We start from the raw sequence: 21,021 nt of genomic DNA, 5'->3' as shown, positions 1-21,021 counted from the left end.
AGTTTTCATTTTAACAAGTTTTGACTTCGATAAAACGATACAGAGTAATATATGTTGGGCATATGAAAGTAGACATCAAATGTAAAAGTTCTCTGTGTAGAGAGAAAAAATACCGGGCGAGTCAAGCTTAGATTTATGCATTTATTGAGGTAAAATGTATCCCGCAAATTTACAAAATTTTATGCATAACAATGTGTAGCTTTAAAATTTTTGTAATTGAATAGAAAAATGAATTTTTCCAGTTGATTGAAACATTTCTTATTGTATCTCTTTACCAAATAACTTTACGCTTTTAAACTTAACTGTATTTAAACATTATTTTTCAAAGCGATGACGCTTAACAGATTTTATAAGGTTGAATCCTTTATAGCGACTTGTTGACGACAAACATCAACAATGAACGGAAAACAAACTTTAAAATAAAATATTCAAAACAAGTTAAATTCATGTACACCAATCTTTACACTATTGATTATTACAGTTGTATCCAGAGCTTTAAATAATTGTCTCATTTTCGTCAAAGTCCATATAGTCGGGCTGATTCACTTTAGAACACCCTTTCACATGACAAATCATTATTCTTTAGCTCTATTGTTCAATACCACTGTAAAACTCATTTTAGATATTGTCGGTTACGGTTAAATGAAATCTAACATCGCTTTCACTAACTTCTTTAACTTTTTACTTCCACTCTGTAGCTGAACGTACTCGTAACACGCAACACAAAGATCTAGAAATATCCAGCTCTCTAGCGACAACGATATTCACATAACTAGGAAAACGTAGAAGCTTCAAGTAAGGTGACATCAACTATAAATATTGCTAAAACCAAGTACAAAAATTAAATTGCACATACAACGTGCAAGATTCGTAACGAGTCTTGTGAAAAAACTTGTTAAAACTGTTGTTGTCTTGAATCAAGCACAAAGCTATACAATTGTCTGGTTATTTGTGCTCTGCTCACCACGGGTATCGAAAACCAGTTTTTAGCGTTGTAAGTCTGGAGACGTAACACTGTACCACTGGGGAGGAGTCACAACTATCGCTTTCAAAACATTTAACTTTTGACAGTTTTGTTATGAAAACTAAATGACCATTAAATGTTAAAACACTAAACAAACTAAATAAGAACTCTTAAACTAAATGACTTTTTATATCTAACAGCACTTAAATAACAATTTGAATACGTACACTAACTTTTGCTCTAAAGGAAGAAATTTGGTATATAAACCGCTTTCAAAAATGACGAACTGGGAGAGTGGAGACAACCAGAAAACTTACATTTTTGGTAAGAGGAACAACGCTTTAAAGTGTTGTCCATTTAACTTTGATACATCACTTCAACCTTGACACGTGAGTTGCCGGTTTCTTGTTTGGGAGATACCAACGTATAACTTACTAGTGCAATTCTACTAGTTGTGCGTTCGAGTAATCGTTACTAAAAGTTAAGCGTCTTTGTTTTTATATTACACTTAAAACTCTCGATCTAAAACTCAGTACAGAGAATAGAAGTTACCATTGAACTAAGAAATTTGATAAAGAGAACAGTATAACTAACCCCAACTGTTAATAATTTTATACATTATATTACAACTGTTTACGTTTTACTTATTCAGACTATCTACTGAGTCCACCAAGGGGAATCGCACCCCCTGCTTTTAGCATTGTAAATCCGTAGACATAAGGTTGAACCTGCGGCGGACATTGATTCGTTATGTAATTTGTTCGAGGCCATAGTTACAGACTTAATTTTCCTATTAAATTTTCTAATGGAAACTTAAATAAAAAAATTTATGTCATTAAAAATATATTTCTATTTATCGGTGTTGAGATCCTTTGGGTGGGCCTGGCAGAATCAGGTACAATCTTAACCTTTTCCTCCTTAAATTTTTTTACCTTACTTAGTTTTGTTATTCGAATTTCGTGGCAAGCTACATGAGGGTTATCTATAGTTATCACCATTAACGTCAACTGTTGAGCTACTCTTTTACCACCGAATAGTGGGTTTGATCGTAAAGTTATAACGCTTCCACAGCTAAAAGGACTAGCATGTTTGGTGGGACGGGGATTCGAACCCGCGACTTACAGATTGCGAGTCAACTGCCAATTACCACCTCGCCATTCGCCATGTCAAGTCAACTAAACCAGATCTGTGTGTGTGTGTGTTTTAACTTTTAGAAATTTTACTGAAAGAATACATAAATACTAAATAAACAAAATCATCAAATAAAAATACTTGAATAGGTTTGAAATTTAATGAGATCTCAACTTTAAAACTGATCTCATAATAAAAATCTTATATTTACATTTTTACTCTATAAATTTGAAATAACGAATAACATAAAAGATACTCCTTTTTTAAACCATTACCTATCAATAATATCTAACCTTTGAACTATATATTGGGGATATTTACCTGAGAAAGAATGCTTAAATATGGTATTTCATAAATGTTTGACATACGCAAAATATTTTAAACGCATTATCGATAACTCGATTTAACAATATTTCAGCTGGAAGTTCTTTTAACTGCGCAAAAACATCCTCTGTGACTAGTGAGTAAAATCTTCCAAAGGATCATTCACTGAATGAAGGTTCAAGACAAAGAAATGGAGACTTACCCAGAACAGTGATTTCTTGCGTTGATCTTGACATGTTGTGGCTATTAGAAGCCAAGCATGCATAAGTTCCGTTATCTTTCCTTTTCAGTGCGTCAATCATTACTGATCCCAGGACAAGAACATCGCTGACCTGTGTGGTCTGGATGTCTACTCGCCCCTTTTCTACTTTCAGTGGTTGACCATCCTTCTCCCATTGAATGTTGGCCTGGGGGAAGGCCGTCACCAAACATTGTAATTGGACTTTGGTGTTAGCTGGCTGAGCAGTGTTGTTTTTTACAATCTCAATCAAAATGGGTACTGTAAAAATAAAATACAAATAATATGAAGTCATATAATAGTAGAACTAGGCATCAATAAGCCAGTAAATAAAACTGACACACCTTTTTAGTTTTTTTCCCATTTTAGTTCTCTGAATTGATGTGAAAGGGAGCTTTTGCAATATTTCAAGACAGCTCTTCAGTTCCTAAATGAATTGAATATTTCCAAAAAATCACGAAGAACAATTCCCTGGTGCATTTCTAATCCTTGGAAGACTTATCAACGAGCTACGGTGAGAGACAATAATATGAAACGGAAACTAATACTACTTTTTTCTATTTGAAATTTCAGCCTTTTCATTGAAACTACTGTTTCACGTAAGTCTACAAATCAGATCCGTTTCCTTTCTTGTTGCCCTCTAGTGGCACAGTGGTATATCTGCGCACTTGCAAGGTTTCGATACCCGTGGTGGGCAGAGCACAGATAACCCATTGTGTAGCTTTGTGTTTAATTCCAAACGAATGAGCGAACGAATCGTTCCTTGTTAGGGTAAATCGAATATTTCAGTAAAACACAAATATTCCTTTCTCAACACATGCTTATCCCTTATTAAAACGTTGGTGTGTGAAGACAGTCATTGACAAATAAAAATGTCACATTTCTCGAATAAACGATAAATTAGTGGATAATTCATATGGTTCTTTTGGCCTGTAATTTTTAAGAATGGCCATAGTCGTTATTGCTCAGTTAAAATAAACCCGACGAAATTAACAAAGATGGACTTATCTTTTTCGTGTCAAATGAAACATGGTTACTGAGAGGCTTTTACTGAAGAATAACAACAACGTTCTTAAAATTACGGTGTACTACTTTCAAAAATGAATAAAAATTCTTTGTCATTTATTTCATATATTTAACTGCATAAGTTACGTTTCTCCGCGAAACGATACTGTAATCAAACAATAACACACTCGTGTACCTTCTTAAGACAATCTCTAAAACTTAACCACTTTAGCGGATTCAACTATTTTGGATAAAATACTATTCGAGAAGCCTCATATATGTTATAACTAAAGAATACTGTCAGTGTCATGCAGCTATCTGAGCAGTTACTGTTACATAGCTAACATGAAATCGATAGACTGGCTTATTTCAAGCCGAGATTCAAATGATTTGAGCATATTTCACTTACATACACTCACTGTGTTCGCGAAATTTACGAAGACTTTCCCCTCTTTTTTTATTAACAAATGGTTGAAACCTAATTTTAGGGAGGGAATTTGTTTCATATATCATACAGATATAATTAAAAACGTTACTGATATACAATTTGATTTTACCAAACATTTCGTAATCCACTACTTAACTTAGTTTTTTTTTTTAATTTCGCACAAAGCTACTCAAGGGCTATCTGCGCTAGCCGTCCCTACTTTAGCAGTGTAAGACTAGAGGGAAGGCAGCTAGTCGTCACCACCCACCGCCAACTCTTGGGCTACTCTTTTACCAACAAATAGTGGGATTGACAGCACATTATAACGCCCCCACGGCTGAAAGGGCGAGCATGTTCGGTGCGACGGGGATGCAAACTCGCGACCCTCAGATTACGAGTCGCACGTCTTAACACGCTTGGCCATGTCGGGTCACTAAACTTAGACAGAGAGAGACAAAATATTACACAAATTTTAAACGAAACCTTGTATTCTATACCGCGTTTCCTAGCAACTTAACTAAATAAACGATAACTTATTATTCCGAGCAACATTTTTATATTTAAGAATACACTAGTTAAAACTTATTATACTGATCAATATGCTTTTTTTTTTAAATGGACTATATTCGGGATTGGTAAAAATATGTACTCATCCGTAGCAAAAACAACAAAAAAAGTGTAGTATTTTGCTTCTTGTAACGGTTTATTTTCTTGCGTGAGTAATTAAAAGCTGCACAACCAGAACTCGAGGCAAGTGGCTGAAAATAGTAAAATTTAATTTCACTGTTTTTTGAGTTATTTCCAATAATTGTTTCAGATATAAACAGAGACAACAAGAAAGATTAACAAAAGACCAACAGATTTTTAAGTATTCTGAAAGATTGACTAGATAAACGAATTTGTATATGCTGACTAAATTAATGTTCGGTATATATATATTATGCACAATAACATCATAGCCCATAAACATTGTTCATCAATCGCTGGGTGTCGGGAATTAATAAGGCAAATATTGTTGCCTATTTGTATGCAAGTTTATGTGGTTTTTTAATCAATAGAAAGATCTAGAAGACAAAGACGTACATGTTGTACAGTCTCAGAACTCATCAGCTGTATAACATAAAAAATATATATCGTAGATCCAACTGTCAAGTCTAACAAATGATAAGCAGCATTACACAAATATTATATGTAAACGTAGACGAACAAATGAAAATATTATATCGAAAAAGCCTTATAAACATGGAATACACAAATCTACTACTTTATGGAGTTGATTAAGCTGTTAATGTTGATGATTAACCCTCTTCCGCGGCTTGTATAAATTTGCCTATCACCCTATGCACAAAGAATCGTAAATTTTTGCAGTGGGTTATTGAAAAGGTTGGGCACAATATGCTTACATCGTATGATGTCATCCATGGACGCCTAAGCTAACGTTATATAATATTAACCGCAGTTGAAGGATTAATACTTTTTAGTCCTTTGAATATTTCACCGAAAAAACAAGTTATATTTTAAAAAGTAGCTGGAGTACCTGTCTCATGAACAGAAGTTATGTAAATTAATGATTAACAAAAGGTTATCTTTGGACAAAAAATGTTGCTTCCCTTATATGTAATTGTAAAAATCGCAAAACTGAACATTTGTACGTATCTCCCCATGGGCCCAATGAATCTCCATACCACATTTTGTGACTATCCACTTACAGAGGAGTGACGTAGTGGGATTAAAACGCTAAAACGTCCATGAAAACCGCAAAATTAAAATGTTTATATCTCCATGGATCCAATGAAATTCTATATAGCAGTTTTGGTGAAGATCCATCTACATCCTTCTAAGTAGTTACATGGACATATAACAGACAGTTCTATTATATTTAAATACACTGGTTGAAGCAACCGCCATCTGAACAGAAGTTACATAAACTCACGATTAATGAAAGGTTATCTTAAAACAGGAAAAGTTGCTTCCGTTATTTGTCATTGCAAAATAAACGTAACCCCTTCTTCTAAACACCGCAAGACTGAAAATAGGCATGCTCCTTTGTATGGACCTAATTAACCTTCTTACCAATTTTGGTAAAAATCCATCTTTACCCTGCGAAGTAGTTACGTCGACATAAGACATACAACTATTATATGTATGTAGATACACCCGATTAGATACGTGCAGTTCTGGACTTAGATAATTTTGTTACACATGATATAAATATCAAACTAGTTCTAGTTAAAAAGAGGATTGCATATCAGTTGCAGATTTATCTTTATGTTTAAGTTGTAGTTATTGAACATTGAATACGGCATAGGGCTTAGGTGTTGCTAATAGCTTTTCAATAAATTGTAAGACTCCTTTTCCCTTTCAGTAGACTTGGAGTATCACCCTCACAAGTGGTAACAACATCGGAGTCTCCCAAACTAGGGATATGGTGAATCCTTTGACAAACCAGGAGTAGGTTATCTTGTTTTATAGAAGCTTGGATTAACTGAGTAAACAGCAGACAAGGCATGCTTAAGTTAGTTTTGAGCTTTGCAACGGGCAGGATCTGTGCTGTTAACTACGTACAGCCACTGGTCTAGCAAAAGATCACTTTGAAATAAAACCCGAATTGTTCTCTCCCAACAACCGTCATGCTCTAGCATTCCTCAGAAGCTCAGATCAACGGCACATTTACAACTCGCGACTGTTCCTGCACTTTAAACACTAACGAAGGCTGGGAATGAGAAGGAAGTTTGAGTTGTTGGTTTCTTTCGCATTCTCTACATCATCTTCGATTATCAAAGCGCTGTCCTGACGAGTTAATAAACGCTTTCTGCCTGGTAGTCATTAGTTGGTTATCTGCATATAGGCAGTTTGAATGTGATGGCCGTGAATCAACAACAAGGAGGGGTAACCATAGCCCACTCAATCCAACCTGGCTAAGCTACCAAACTCAGCGGGCCACAAATTCTGTGGTCGAGTAAAGCATACGAAAACACTCGCCAACCTACGAATTCTGGAAGAACTTGTGAAGATGGTAAAAATTATTAAAACTGAAAAAGTACCAAGCTTGTATGGTATATCTACCAAAAGTTTAAAATGTGGAGGACTGGTATTAAAATTAGAATTATACCTTTTTGAACGATGTGGCAAGCTGTGTAACTACCTCAGGAGTTCAATTATGTCCTAATTTGTAACGTAAAGGGGTTGAAAATGACTGTGGAAATTATAGGGATACTTTGCTCCTATCAATAGAAGGAAACATTTTGACCAAAATACAGCTTAGACGGCTACAAACAATTTCCAAATATATGCTACCAGAAAGTCAATGCAGTTTTCAAACAAACAAAATTCACGACTGATATGATCTCCTTGCAACAAATTTGCGAATAATATATCAAAATGTTGCTATATGTCGAATTTTCATCAAAGTCTTCGACAAAATAGGAAGAGTAGCATTGTGGATGAGCATTGTTTGCTAAAGTTGGCTGTCCCCAGAAGTTTGTTGCAACTGTTCGCCAATTTCACGATAACATGAATGAACAGGTATCACACGGGGATGTGGAAGGCTTCTCATAGTGCATGGTGTCAAACAAGGTTGCATATTGGCTTTCACGTTATTCTCCGTTTCTAATTGTTATTTTGGATCGCACATCTGCTAATCTTGCTTGGAGAATTTACATCCACACAAGAATCAATGCCGGTCTTTTCAATTTCGCAGGACTAAGTGCTCGCACTAAGACTATGGAAATCTGCATTATAGAGTTGTACTTTACTTATGATGCAGCCTTTTTATCTAATTCGCTATACGTATGGTCTGCAAACCATTCTAGACCACCTTTCCAAAGTACCTGCAGCTTTTGGACTAACAATTAAAATAAAAAGAACTAAAGTTATATATCAGCCATCATCTAATTCTCACTATATGGAACCAACTGCTCTTTTCTCTGGCGACAAACTAAACATTGCTTGACCAGTTCACTTAACTCCATAGTACAGTTGCTAATGGCAACAGCCTCGATGCAGAGCTTGACCACAAGATCCAAGCAGCATCTCTTTTGGGCAATTATACGAGCGAGTCTTAAACAGTGTGGCATATGACCAAGTGCAAATAATGTCAAGCCGTGTTATTGAGCTTTATATTATATTTAAAGAAGACTTAAACACTCTGTCGTTGTCATATAAATTGATCGTCCAGTATATAACTCAGATATCTCAGAAAAATCCTGAATATATCTTTGGAAGACCGCACTATCAAAGAGGAGGATTTGAAGCGCGCCGATTTGCCCAACCTAGAAGTTATGCTTCTTAAAAGACAACTGTGCTGGGCTGGTCATGTGGTTCGTACGCCCCAATATAAGACTTCGGAAGACTATTTTATGGAGACGTTTTCTCTGACCAGCAAGGCAGAGTTAGATTAAAGCTACGTTACGAAGATGTAATAAAGTGTCACTTGATCACAGACGACATACTACCAACTGGGAATTCCTAGCGAACCATTGCGTTAAATGTCATAAATCCACCAAGGACGGTTCGGAGATTGCACACAAAAAGTGGATGAAGTTCTCACAGGATCGTCGAGTTTGTAGGTATGCCTTGCCTGCAGTTCTTCGAACAGTATTACGAAAAGAAATAAGCCAGCAATACTGAGCTCCAATCACACAAGCACTGTAAGCACAGTCGCTGATGGTTTCTCCCACTTCTCTCTATGCCATCTTAGATCAGGGGTGGGCAACTTATTTTTCATAGTGGCTACAATTGTGGTTAATGAAAACAACGCTGGCCACACTATTACAAAAACTGAAAGATGTTAGTTTAATCAAAATAATTGCATTTCAACTAACTTTCAATGTGAACATTGACGGAAGTTTCTATTAACAAGTTTCGTGAAATTAGGCTTGATATCTATGGTCAATGAGCATCTCAGCTCTGCCTCTAAATTTATGTGAGTAAGCCAAAATCTGTATCATGACTTGAGAAAATCTAGCGTCGAAAATATTGATTCACACACTCCTGTATATCTAAGCATGGAAAATAATTTTGAAATTGCTATATCTAAATTTGGAATATTCTCATTTACCAGAATAGTGAGCCACATCTCTTTGATAGAACATTTTCTACACTTTGCAGGGTAAGAATCTTGTCTTAAAAATCCACACTTATCTAAAACAAAAAAGATGGAATTTCCTTCCTGAAACGCTCCCCGCTAGTACAGCGGTAAGTCTACGGACTTACAACGCTCAAATCAGCGGTTCGATTCCCCTTGGTGGGTTCACCAGATAACCCAATGTGGCTTTGCTATCAGAAAACAAACACACATACCTTACTGACATTTCCTAAGTCAAATTGAAATGGATCATGCAAAAATTCAAATATCAATTTCAAATTTTCAAATTCAAAGAAACGTGATTCAAATGTTTCAGGTAAATTTTTTGATCCACTTTACACAGAGGTCATCTTTAGCATCACGGAAATCATAGTCATTATTACTTTCTAAAAACTATTCAATTTTGCAAAATGTGTCAAGTCATTCTTTTGTAACTTTTCCGCAAGGAGGTTTAGCTTTAATTGCAATTCACGAACAGATTGTGATTGCTCGCTTATTATTTTACTTCTTCCCTGAAGCTTCGTATTCAAATTATTCAAGTGAACCATCATGTCGCACAGAAAATGCAAATTACACTGCCCTGACAAAGTTTTAATTTCAGGGATATTTTCAATTTTACTTTCATCAACAAGATACTCTTTTATTTGGGGAAATAAGGAAGTAAATCGTTTCAAGACTTTTCTTCTCTTAACCATTTTACATTTTCAAAATCAGTAAGATCATCAAAAGTACAGTCACTGCTTTTCTTCAAAGACTCAACAAAGTATTGATGGGTGAGAGAGCTTTCACTTCCAATATAATTCATAATTTTTACAATAATGTCTATCAAATTTTTCAATTCGTCACTTTTAGACATCTGAGCACATAAATTTTCGTAATGCAAAATGCAGTGGAAAGATGCCAGCGTGAACTTCACATTATTTTCAACTAAATGCTGGTTGAAAAGAGAAAAACAAATCCTAATTTCGCCCCAGTCATGGTGTGAGCACCATTTGTTGTAACAGAAATCAGTTTTTTAAAATCCACATTGAATTTTTTTGACATTTCAAGAAATTTTTCAAAGATGTTTTTTCCACATGTTCAATCTTATAATTCACAAAGGCCAAGCACTTCTTCCCTCATTTGAAGGTCTGATATTGCATATTCAACTCAAACTATAAACTGTGCAGTGTCACTAACATCTGTTGACACATCTATGCTAAAGAAAAATGCAAACAATCTTTTAGTTGTTCAAGCAACTGATTTTCTATGTCTTTTACTAACTCTAGCATTCTGTGGACAATTGTTCTTCGACTTAATTGCAAATTATTTATCTTTTGAAGAATATCATCTTTTATTTTTGAATCATAATTCTCCAACAGAGTTTCAATGACAACAATCAATATTTCTTTAACTAGTTGAGCATCAGAAAATTTTTTGAGCTGGAATCCAAGTCACTTTATAGTTAGCTAGCGTAACTAGTTCCATCGATGATAAAAACCTTTTTAGGCCTCCATTTTGTTAATGAAGTTGTGCTTTCAAACGACTAATTTCATTCATACGATTTTTGCTATCAACTGGAAATTTACATCAAATTCGTCGTGAAAATTGTTAAGATGTTGCTTAAGGTTGTATACTTTATTATTCCTAAAGAGTATGTTACACAAAAGACACACTAGCTAATTATTAACTTTCATCACTGCAAACATTCAACTCCCAACTTTCATTAAATTTTCATTTTACGTTTTTCCAGTCACACGGCCATTCTCTTTTCGCAGTAATGCCAGAATCAATTAAATTGTCCTTATTTTCCGAGTGTTCACAATCATCTGGATTCTTTCATTTTCAAATTATCCACTTATCCATATTATGGAATTAGGAACAAATTATATTTAAACACTTGAAAGTTGCACAATAAAAATATGTTTGCAAGCGCATGCAAAACAACGCACACTAGATAACAAACATCTAAACCAGACTGATGTAACAAAATGGGCAGCGTTTGTGGCAGTGATGAAGCGTGCGACATTAACTATCACATGAGGCAGTGCAGTTGCTGATTACCAAATTTGCGATAAAAATAAATCATGGAAAAAGTTGATTCCTAAACTCGAGTTGGTTCACAACTATGCTATCCTCTTACAATATCGAAGGACTGTCAACGAGTTAATAAAAGTGCAAAAAGAAGTGCACTTGATGCTGGAAGAACAATAAAAAAAGCAAAAGTCACAACAAATTATTTTCTACTAACAAGAACAGAAGCAGAACAGCAAAACATATCTTGTATACATTTACTGGTTAACATTTTCACTTACGTACGTGATATATAAAAAATTCTGAAATGAGAATTGATGGAAAACCATTTATATGTTGATATAAAAATAAGAAAGAATTTAAAGAACAAAAATGATACAAACTAAAAGATAAAAGTTGTATATAAGGCTGAGTATAAAAAATAAAAGAAAACAAAAAATAGGTCAGAAATGGTCACATTACAAATAAAAATGAAAAGCAATTAATGTGAAAAACAACCTGAATGAAACGTGAAAAGTTCACATGAAAATAATGACGATGGCTGTGGTGGATTTAATTATTTCTATAACGAGCTTTGTTAAATTTTTTACATTGAAATCTTTTAATTGTGATTCATGTCGAAATCATTTATTAATATTTTGTCAAATTTGCCTTTAGTCAAAATCCTGATTATATGCTTACACTCCAAACGTTACATAGTGTGAGAAAGAATCTTCACTGATTTAACAATTTTGAGTTGCACTATAAAAGACACATCATCCTTGAACCACAAAGAGAATAAAAATATACAGATTGCAGAAGCGCCATTAGGGAATGGTACAATGTTACAGAATATGCCCCCCGCTAGTACAGCGGTATGTCTCCGGATTTACAACGCTAAAATCAGGGGTTCGATTTCCCTCGGTGGGCTGAGCAGATAGCCCTATGTGGCTTTGCTATAAGAAGCACACACACAGTTACAGAATAGTCCTAAGCCTTAACACATGTCTAATCTGCTAAAACAACAGAAAGTAGCTTGAGAAAAGGAAAGATTAAACTGAACTTACAAATCAAACTAGTAATGGAATTTGATTCTAATCCTTAGGCTGTTTTCGTGCACTGTTACGAATACTTCTTTAAATCGTTTTTTGATTTCTTGCCCCTCTTATACCTGTGGCATATTGAATGTACGGCACCAGTTATTCCTAACGATTAAACTAACAAAATACTCATTGTACAGTTTCAACCGATTTATCAATTTAAAGTATAACACTAGATTTGAGCGAATAAACAGCTTTCTGTAGTAAAAGAACATTATTCATAAATGCAATACACCCGTTTTAACCAATACTTACAAATACCGTGTTTCTACCGAATAATATTCAAAATAAAAAATATGGGAATTCTACAAAGGGATTATATTTTATTCCTTTTCTGAAAATCTGTTTCTGTACAGCCAACAGAAGACAAAAATTCAGTAAATGTATCAGAACAGGTTTTCTCTTCTGGAGCTTGTGAAAATTTTAAGTGTCCAGCAACGACTTCCCTGAAAATAGCCAGGTGGTTAGAGCGACCTACTCGTAATCTGAGGGTCGCGGATTCGAATCCTTATCACATAAAATATGCTCGCCCTTTCAGCTGCCGGAATAATATGCGGTCAATCCCAGTATTCGTTGGTAAAAGAGTAGCCCAAGATTTGGCAGAGGGTTGTGATGTCTAGCTAGCTGCCCTCTGGTTTTAAACTGCTATATTAGGGACAGGCTAGTAAAGACAGCCCTTGTGTAGCTTTGCGCGAAATTCAAAACAAACAAAATAAAGGCCTGAAATATTAAAGTTAAACATAGTTATTGAAAAAATAAAGGAAGGGTACTAAATACCAACAAGAATGAAATGCAGAACAATCTTTACTTCGGTCGTTGAAATAATACTCAATTGTAAGAGAGTTATGCAGATTACAGGTAAATCTTATATAAACTAAAAATTCCTCTCACATAACTGATTGTATTATTGATACATGAATAAGCTGCTTCAATACTTGTACAAATCGTGCAAATAAATAACTAAAAATCTCACAGAACGTAATAGCTTGGTGGAACATGCTTGACAAAAGAGGCATCAAAACATTTATTTTTTATCAGAAGTCTTCAAACAAAAACAAAATATAGAGATGAGGAAGAACGCTCTGTCGACTACACGATTAAACTGTACTCAAACTTTGTTTAACATTAATAGTTTCCCTTGGGATTTCCACACTCCTGGTATTCACCTATTCTCAGAAGAGATTCTCTTGCAAAAGTATTAATTTGTTGTACACGCCGATCCATGCTATAATTTTTTTTTTTTTTTAAAGACCCTAAACAATAGCGAAAACAAAATTATATGAAAAGAAAATACAAATCGTTGTAATGAGGCAGAAATGTGAATAAAACACGTACATTCGATCCAGCCTTTTTGTGGTAATACAAAGCAATCTATTATGTTTTGTGTTAGAGTAAATATGTATATATATATATATATATATATATGTAAAATATGCCTCATACTGTAAATTACATTAAAAGCACATATGTGATAATTTCAACATTATATAACAATAACGAGAATATATATAAGAAAAAAAAACATCAAAACTGAAACTCAAAATTAGTAGTATTATAGAACTGAAACTCACATCAAAATATAAAGTTATAATGTTTATCAAAACGAATCAAAATAAAATAAACCCATTACCAATCTCGTAAAACACAATAAACAAACAAACAATATATATATATATATCATTTGTCAAGAAAGTACCAAAGGTATAGCTTTTAAAGGAAAATATTTAAAGTAATGGCTTCCAAAAATGTTGGGCAGGCAAAAAAACAAACAAAAACGCTGATGAAGAATAAGACATCTGCTGATACAGGAGATCAAATAGGTTTAGGTATTGCGTTCTTTAACCCATAATATTCCAATACCTACTATCACTCACCGTCTGCAGCCGGTTGTAGATGTGGTGGTCACCATGAAAAATATTAAAAATGGCTGGAGTAATATAATAAAAATTATTTGGCAGTTAAAAACTACCCTTCAACTCCTTAAATCTCGATAACAGTACAAAATCGTTTGCTATTAAAAACTACCGTTAATTTCTACATTTCAAAAACTTCCGATCTTCACTTGTAGAGTTATTACAAAATGGCAAGAGTTACAAAACTCTTTCCTAGATAATTCGTAATAACTGAATGTCCACCTTTCTCTTTTAACAAGATCATTCAAGTTTGAGTCTATCCAGCTGAGAGATGTTTGAAGTTCTTTTTTCTATGTGTGATATACTGGATGATTCGCCGATCAAATGAAGAAAATTTAGTTTAAAGCTAGTGCTTCTAATGTTTAGGTGTCCTTGCAATACTAAACTCCGATTGACAATCGCATATTACAAATGAAGGTAACCAAATAATTTATAAAGGGTTTATTTTTAAGAGGATTAGTTAAAAGAAAGTTTAAAAAGTATAATAATTTCCTAGATTTTATAATCACTACATTTTAATTCACCTATTAAAAGCTTAACTTTATGTATAAATAAAATACCATAACTAAGTTTAGGAAATTACTATATAAAATACTATAACTGTGCAAAGCCACATCGGACTATCTTTGCATCCACCAGAAGGATCAAATCATAGGTTTTAACATCACACATCCATAGATTTATCGCCGTCTCATCTGAGGACGTATAATTGGAAAATGTCTATTCTTTTAATTAGAATGCAGAACTACATTATTTGGGGTGAGTAAGTCACAGACGGGAAAATTACATGTTCATCTTTTATCAAAAGTTACTAAATGTACTCTACCGTCTATAAGAACAATATCTATGTCTACGTGACGTGCATCATGATAATTATTATTATTCGTTCTAACGTAAGTTCTATTGGATAGATTTGAGAGGCAGCAATATTTAAATGATAAATAACAGATAGGTCATCTATGCGACAGACAGTTTGTGTATTTGGTTGTGTTTTCTTATAGCAAAGTCACATTGGGTTATATACTGGGTCTACCGAGGGAAATCAAACCCCTGATTTTAGCGTTGTAAATCCGTAGACGTACCGCTGTCCAAGCGGGGTAGCGACAGACAGTAAAAGCATATGCGCAACGTTTTATTACTTGTTTCATAAAAGTCTAAATTTATATAAGCCATATTACACGAAAAACTGGTTCTCACGGGAATGCCAATTACTTACTTAAATACTTGTTGATGTAACAGAATATTGTTATTATACATAAGAAAATAAATATATTTTACATTGACGTTCAGTGAACTTATATTAAGAAATAACTATATCTATTCTTAAAAATTGATTCACTAAATTTTTAAATACTTTAATAAAATATTTTAAATTTATCTTAACATATGAAGTACTAAAATCATATGTGAAAACAGAAATGCATCATTCAAAACAATTTAAAGTAATTAAACGTCCTAAAACCAGTGTATTATTTCTAGATTACTAAAAACAACACATCATTTTGGTGAAATGATTAACTACTTTAAATTCTCGTTTTCTGATAATAAGTTCACTTTGAAAGTTTACATAAAGTTACACGAAAGATATGTTCGCTATTCATCCCTAATTATAACGCCCCCACGGCTGAAAGAGCGACTATGTTTGGTGTGATGGGGATGTGTTAAAGAAATCTAACACGGTATGTGGGTGTAAATTCATCCTTAATGTTAAACTGTTTATTTCAAAAGTATAGAATTGACCAGAACTTACACATTCTAGAAATTAAATAAATTATTAATGAAAAAAAATTCTTGTTATTTTTGTTTGTAATTTTTTCGTTTAAATAACCTAAATTACGCAAACCAAAATTCTTTCTTTCTCACTTACTAAGAAAAATCTTTTGTTTGTAGATTACAAAAAAAAAGATATGTATTTAACTCTGATAATTTATGTTTAGTTGAACAGTGACATTAAAATGTTTTCTTTTAATTTTTTATTACAGATTATGTGTCAGAACAGAGTAATCTTTGAAGTCATGAAACCGGTGAAGAAAATAATAGAAACAGTATGATGTGAACAGTATATTTAATTATTCTTACACGAACATTCGTAAACTATCACGTGTGGCTTGTTCTCGGAAGTAGTTGCATCATTTGGGTATTACTGTTGTAAGAAAGGAGATCTATTAAAAGAAATTGGGCTTAAGGGGTTCTCCTTTTGGTTCTAAGGTCAACCATCACGGTACGTATCTCGCTATTTCTTTTCTTTCAACACCTCATATCTGATTGGAAGAGTCACGTGTGTAGTAACTTTCTGTTTTGAAGCTAATTAACTAACTCACATGCGAAATCAGTCTTGGTGACGATCAATATTCATTTGTTACAACAAAGGTCGTTCTTGTAAAGTTTTTCACCATTTACTTTCCTGTTCAAATGTATAAATTTGAAAAGTATTTTCAAAAGTCAGTTTATTTTAAATGATTTTTACAGGTTGAAGCTCATTGAACCACTTGAAAATTGTTTTTCAAAGCCAATTGATATCAGGAAATTTCATTTTAATCTTGATAATAAACTTTTGCAAAGGATATCAGTTGTTCAGTGAGGACAAGTTTTATGTTTCAGTGAAATATACAAGGGAAATACAGACTTTTCCCGAATTTTAAAAAAATCTCCAAGTGTTGAATAAACAAAACTGTTTAGTGTAATAGTTATCATTTGGTTCATTTAGTGATCTAATATTTAATGATTATTTAGTTTTCTTAACAAGTGTTGAAAGTAATTATCTTAAAAGCAAAAGTTATGCTAACTTTCTTTACGTAACTCAGTAAGAGTCTTACGTTGTGTATATAGTTCAATTATTGTAATTTGACATAACTATAATTGAACCTTGTGTATTTTTGTCGTTGCCTTAAGTAGGTATTGTTACATCATAGCGTCGCGTGGTTTGTAGCAAGATTTAGGCTTCACTTTGAGACTATATATATTTATATATACACAGGCGACAAAGTGAGTGCAAGTTAAGCCAAAAACGTTACATTAACAAAAGTGATATTTTAAGATGAGTTTCACAGTTTAACAGTTTTTGCTTGTTTATAATTAAGCACAAAGCTACAAAGAATCTGTACTCTGCCCATCACGAGTATCGAAATTCATGTTTCTAGCAGGGTAAGACATATCGCTGTGCCACTTGGGGGGACTAAGTTTAACAGAGATAAGTAAAATAATTTATCTTTTCAGAGGGCGTTCTAATGTAATCGAAACAGTTTATGTGGGCTCTCACGAAAAGGAGAGAATTATTTAAAGTTCTGGATGCAACATAAGCGAATTTATTTCAGACAGTATAGTAAAAAACCGAGTAGAGTAAAATAATTCGTCTTGTTAATTGATTTCTAAATAATAAGCGTGTGTGGACTTTTACCAAAAGAAAAGAAAATATTTATTTAGAGTTTTAGATACAACTTTGATATATATTTTTGGTGCAAATAATTTTTGTATATATATTTGACTTTTTTTGCATATATTATTTTAAAACAAGTGGATTGTGTGCTGTCCATTTATTCTATATATTCACTGCCAACAAGCTACAGACAACTTCTGTAAAAGAAGCCAAACCAACATTTAAAACCTTGACATTTGTCGAACCAACCAGGATTATTTAATGGTAAATATGGTAGGTTGATTGATTGATTGATTGATTTAGTGTTTTATGGCACAAAGCAGCGAGGCTATCTGCGCCAGACATTCGGTAAAAATGTAAAAAAAATAAATAAATAAATAAATGTAGTAATAGATATAAATGGAACTGAAGGTAAAACAAAAAAGTATAAAACCAATGTTGACACCTAGTCTACAATGTTAAGATAAAAGGTAGAGTATAAGAAGTTGTAAGGTATTTACTCTAGCAAAAATGTAATGATCATAACCCGCCAGGAAGATTAACAGGTAAGTTCAAGAACCACCGTCAATCACCTGAAGTTGGCCTTTCCAGTCCTGGTTCTGGGTTATGTGTCATAGCAGCTATTATCAAAATGTAAAAGAAAGTAAAAGTTTTAAAAGACACTCCGCAAAATCGTAATAATGAGTAGCCAAATGTCCAGTAAAAGGATAAAGTCAAGTAAATGGAGTAAAATTTGTAGAAGTAATTGAAGATAGAAGCAAAACGGCAATTAAGACAGAAAATGGCGTAAAAACCAATGTTGACATCCAGTCAACAAGGTTGTAAAGAACTACCTGTAGCAGAATGGTAATGATCGTAACCCGCCAGGAAGACTAACAGGTAAGTATAAAAACCACCGTCAGTCACCTGAAGTTGGTCTTTCCAGTCCTGGTTCCGGGTTATGAGTCAATATGGCCAGTACTAAAAGTTAATTAGTAAAAGTGTGAAATGATATGCAGTAAAAGTATAATAACAACTCGCCAGGATGACTAACGAGTAGTTCAAACGGATAGTTCAAACAGGAGCGTTAGTCACCTGAAGTTGGCCTTTCCAGTCCTGGTGTCGAGTTATTTAATGTTCTGGCTATTGTCCAATGTCAAATTGAATGAGAGAGATTAAAACTGTAAAAAGGAACCACAATTAAAAGGTGTAATGAATAAACATGCAACACTTAAATGAGATTAAAAGGTTAATGGCCATTAAAAATTAAAAACATTATCAAGGTGGACAGAGTCACCATCACCAATAACTCTGTCCAATGTTACAGATTGACCCTGGGAAAAAATATGTTTAAAATATTGCCGTCGTTGAGAATTGTAACGATGGCAAGAAAGTAAAATGTGGCTGATAGTGATTTGAGTGTTACACAAATTACACATTGGTGCATCAGTTCCAGATAAAAGAAAATGATGAGTTAAAAACTGTGACCAATGCGTAGCCTAGTGAGAACAACTTCCTCCTTCCGAACTTTACGGAAGCTAGATGGCCAAAGTCCAATTTTGGGTTTGATTTGAAAAAGTTTGTTGTCACGTTGCTCACTCCAAGTGGACTGCCAGCTGGCACGAGAGCCGAACCTTGAAGATAACACCATAGTCCATGTACGGAATAGGCATAGGATGATGGTGCTGAAGCAGACATATTTAGCTGCCATGTCTGCAAGCTCGTTCCCGCGAATACCAACATGGCCTGGTATCCAGAAAAACTGGATTGAAGTAGCTGCTAATGAGAAACGGGCCAGTCGGTTACGAATATCAGCGAGAATAGGATGTGAGCCAACGTGTAGCGATTCCAAGGCAAGTATAGAACTAAGCGAATCAGTATAAATAGTGCAGTTGGAGTACTGCTCAGCTGCAATATGATCCAGGGCAAGAGATATGGCATACAGTTCAGCAGTGAACACAGAAGCTGTAGAAGGGATTCTGCGTGCAACTACTGATCCATAGCAAAACCATAGCAGAGCCCACTGAATTACCTGATTTGGAACCATCTGTATAAATAGGAACTGAATGATTGTTTGAAAGATATTCATTGAATAAAAGACGGTACTTCCAATCTGGAGTATCTGCCTTTTTAGGTGACTGAAAGAAAGGTCACATTTGGGGCTGTAATAAGCCATGGTGGGATGGGCCGACCTGTGGAACATGCAATGTTATCCAAGGACAGACCCAATTCATCCAATTGCTTCCGGATGCGAAGGCCAAATGGAGCAATGACAGATCGTCTGTTCTGAAAAAGTACTGCCCACCGAGGAAGGAAAACACATTTCCAGGTGGGATGCTTTGGTAAGGAATGAAGTTTCGAAGTATATTGTAAAGATAGTTGCAAACGGCGAAGGTGTAGAGAAGGTTCATGAGATTCAATGTATATACTTTGAACTGGAGAGGTACGGAAAGCCCCAGTGCAGAGTCGAAGTCCTTGGTGATGAACGGGGTCCAGCATCTTTAAGGCTGAGGGTCTGGCAGAGCCATAGACCATTGATCCATAATCGAGTTTCGATCTAATAAGAGCACGATATACCTTTAACATTGAACAGCGATCTGCCCCAACTGGTAGAAGAGAGAACACGGAGGATGTTCAGTGCTCTTGTGCATTTGACCCGAAGCTGCTTTGAGTGTGGTATAAAGGTCAGTTTACGATCAAAGATAAGCCCCAAGAACTTGGTCTCCGGGACAACTGGCAGCAAAACTCCACCGATATGAAGTTCAGGATCAGGGTGAATACCCGTCGACGGCAAAAGTGCATGCACACAGTTTTGGAGAGAGAGAAATTAAAGCCGTTCGCCATAGTCCACTTCCGTACACAATTGAGGGCGGTTTGTAGTTGCCGCTCAATATATCTCATGTTTGACGACTGACATGAGATGTGAAAGTCATCGACATACAGCCCATTCGCAACAGTGAGAGGGAGTTGTTCAGTGATGGCATTTATCTTTATACTGAAGAGTGTAACACTCAATACACATCCTTGAGGGACTCCAAGTTCCTGTACAAAAGAACGGGAAAGTGTCGAACCCACACGAACCTGGAATCTCCTGTCCATTAAAAATTTTTAATAAACATGGGTAGATGGCCACGTAACCCATATGTATGGAGGTCTCGCAAAACGCCATACCTCCATGTTGTGTCGTAAGCCTTCTCTATGTCAAAGAATATTGATACAAGATGTTGGCGGTTGAGAAAGGCTTCTCTGATAGATGTTTCAAGACGAATTAGGTGGTCTGTGGTGGAGTGCTGTCGACGGAACCCACACTGGGTGGGCGAGAGGAGGTTGTTTGATTCAAGGAACCAAACAAGGCGAGCATTAACCATCCTTTCTAATGTCTTACAGAGACAGCTTGTCAAAGCAATTGGACGGTAGTTTGAAGGAATCTTGGGATCTTTCCTGGCTTAGAGAAAGGTAAAATAATAGCCTGGCGCCAAGCATCAG

The 21,021-nt window shown here is 34.7% G+C and overlaps 1 protein-coding gene across 2 annotated transcripts in view; it reads right to left on the bottom strand.

The window, feature by feature from the left end:
• LOC143244892 (tyrosine-protein phosphatase 69D-like) overlaps positions 1-21,021 on the bottom strand; it is a 295,265-nt gene that overhangs the window by 98,573 nt on the left and 175,671 nt on the right. For both annotated transcript variants that reach the window (XM_076490367.1, XM_076490368.1), the window contains exon 3: positions 2,622-2,918. In XM_076490367.1, coding sequence (XP_076346482.1) covers positions 2,622-2,918 — 297 coding nt within the window. The remainder of the gene's footprint in view (positions 1-2,621; positions 2,919-21,021) is intronic.

The sequence above is a fragment of the Tachypleus tridentatus genome, chromosome 2 (genome assembly GCF_004210375.1).
Source record: "Tachypleus tridentatus isolate NWPU-2018 chromosome 2, ASM421037v1, whole genome shotgun sequence".
In the NCBI taxonomy this organism is placed as follows: domain Eukaryota; kingdom Metazoa; phylum Arthropoda; class Merostomata; order Xiphosura; family Limulidae; genus Tachypleus; species Tachypleus tridentatus.
This window is presented reverse-complemented; position numbering and strand designations above follow the sequence as displayed.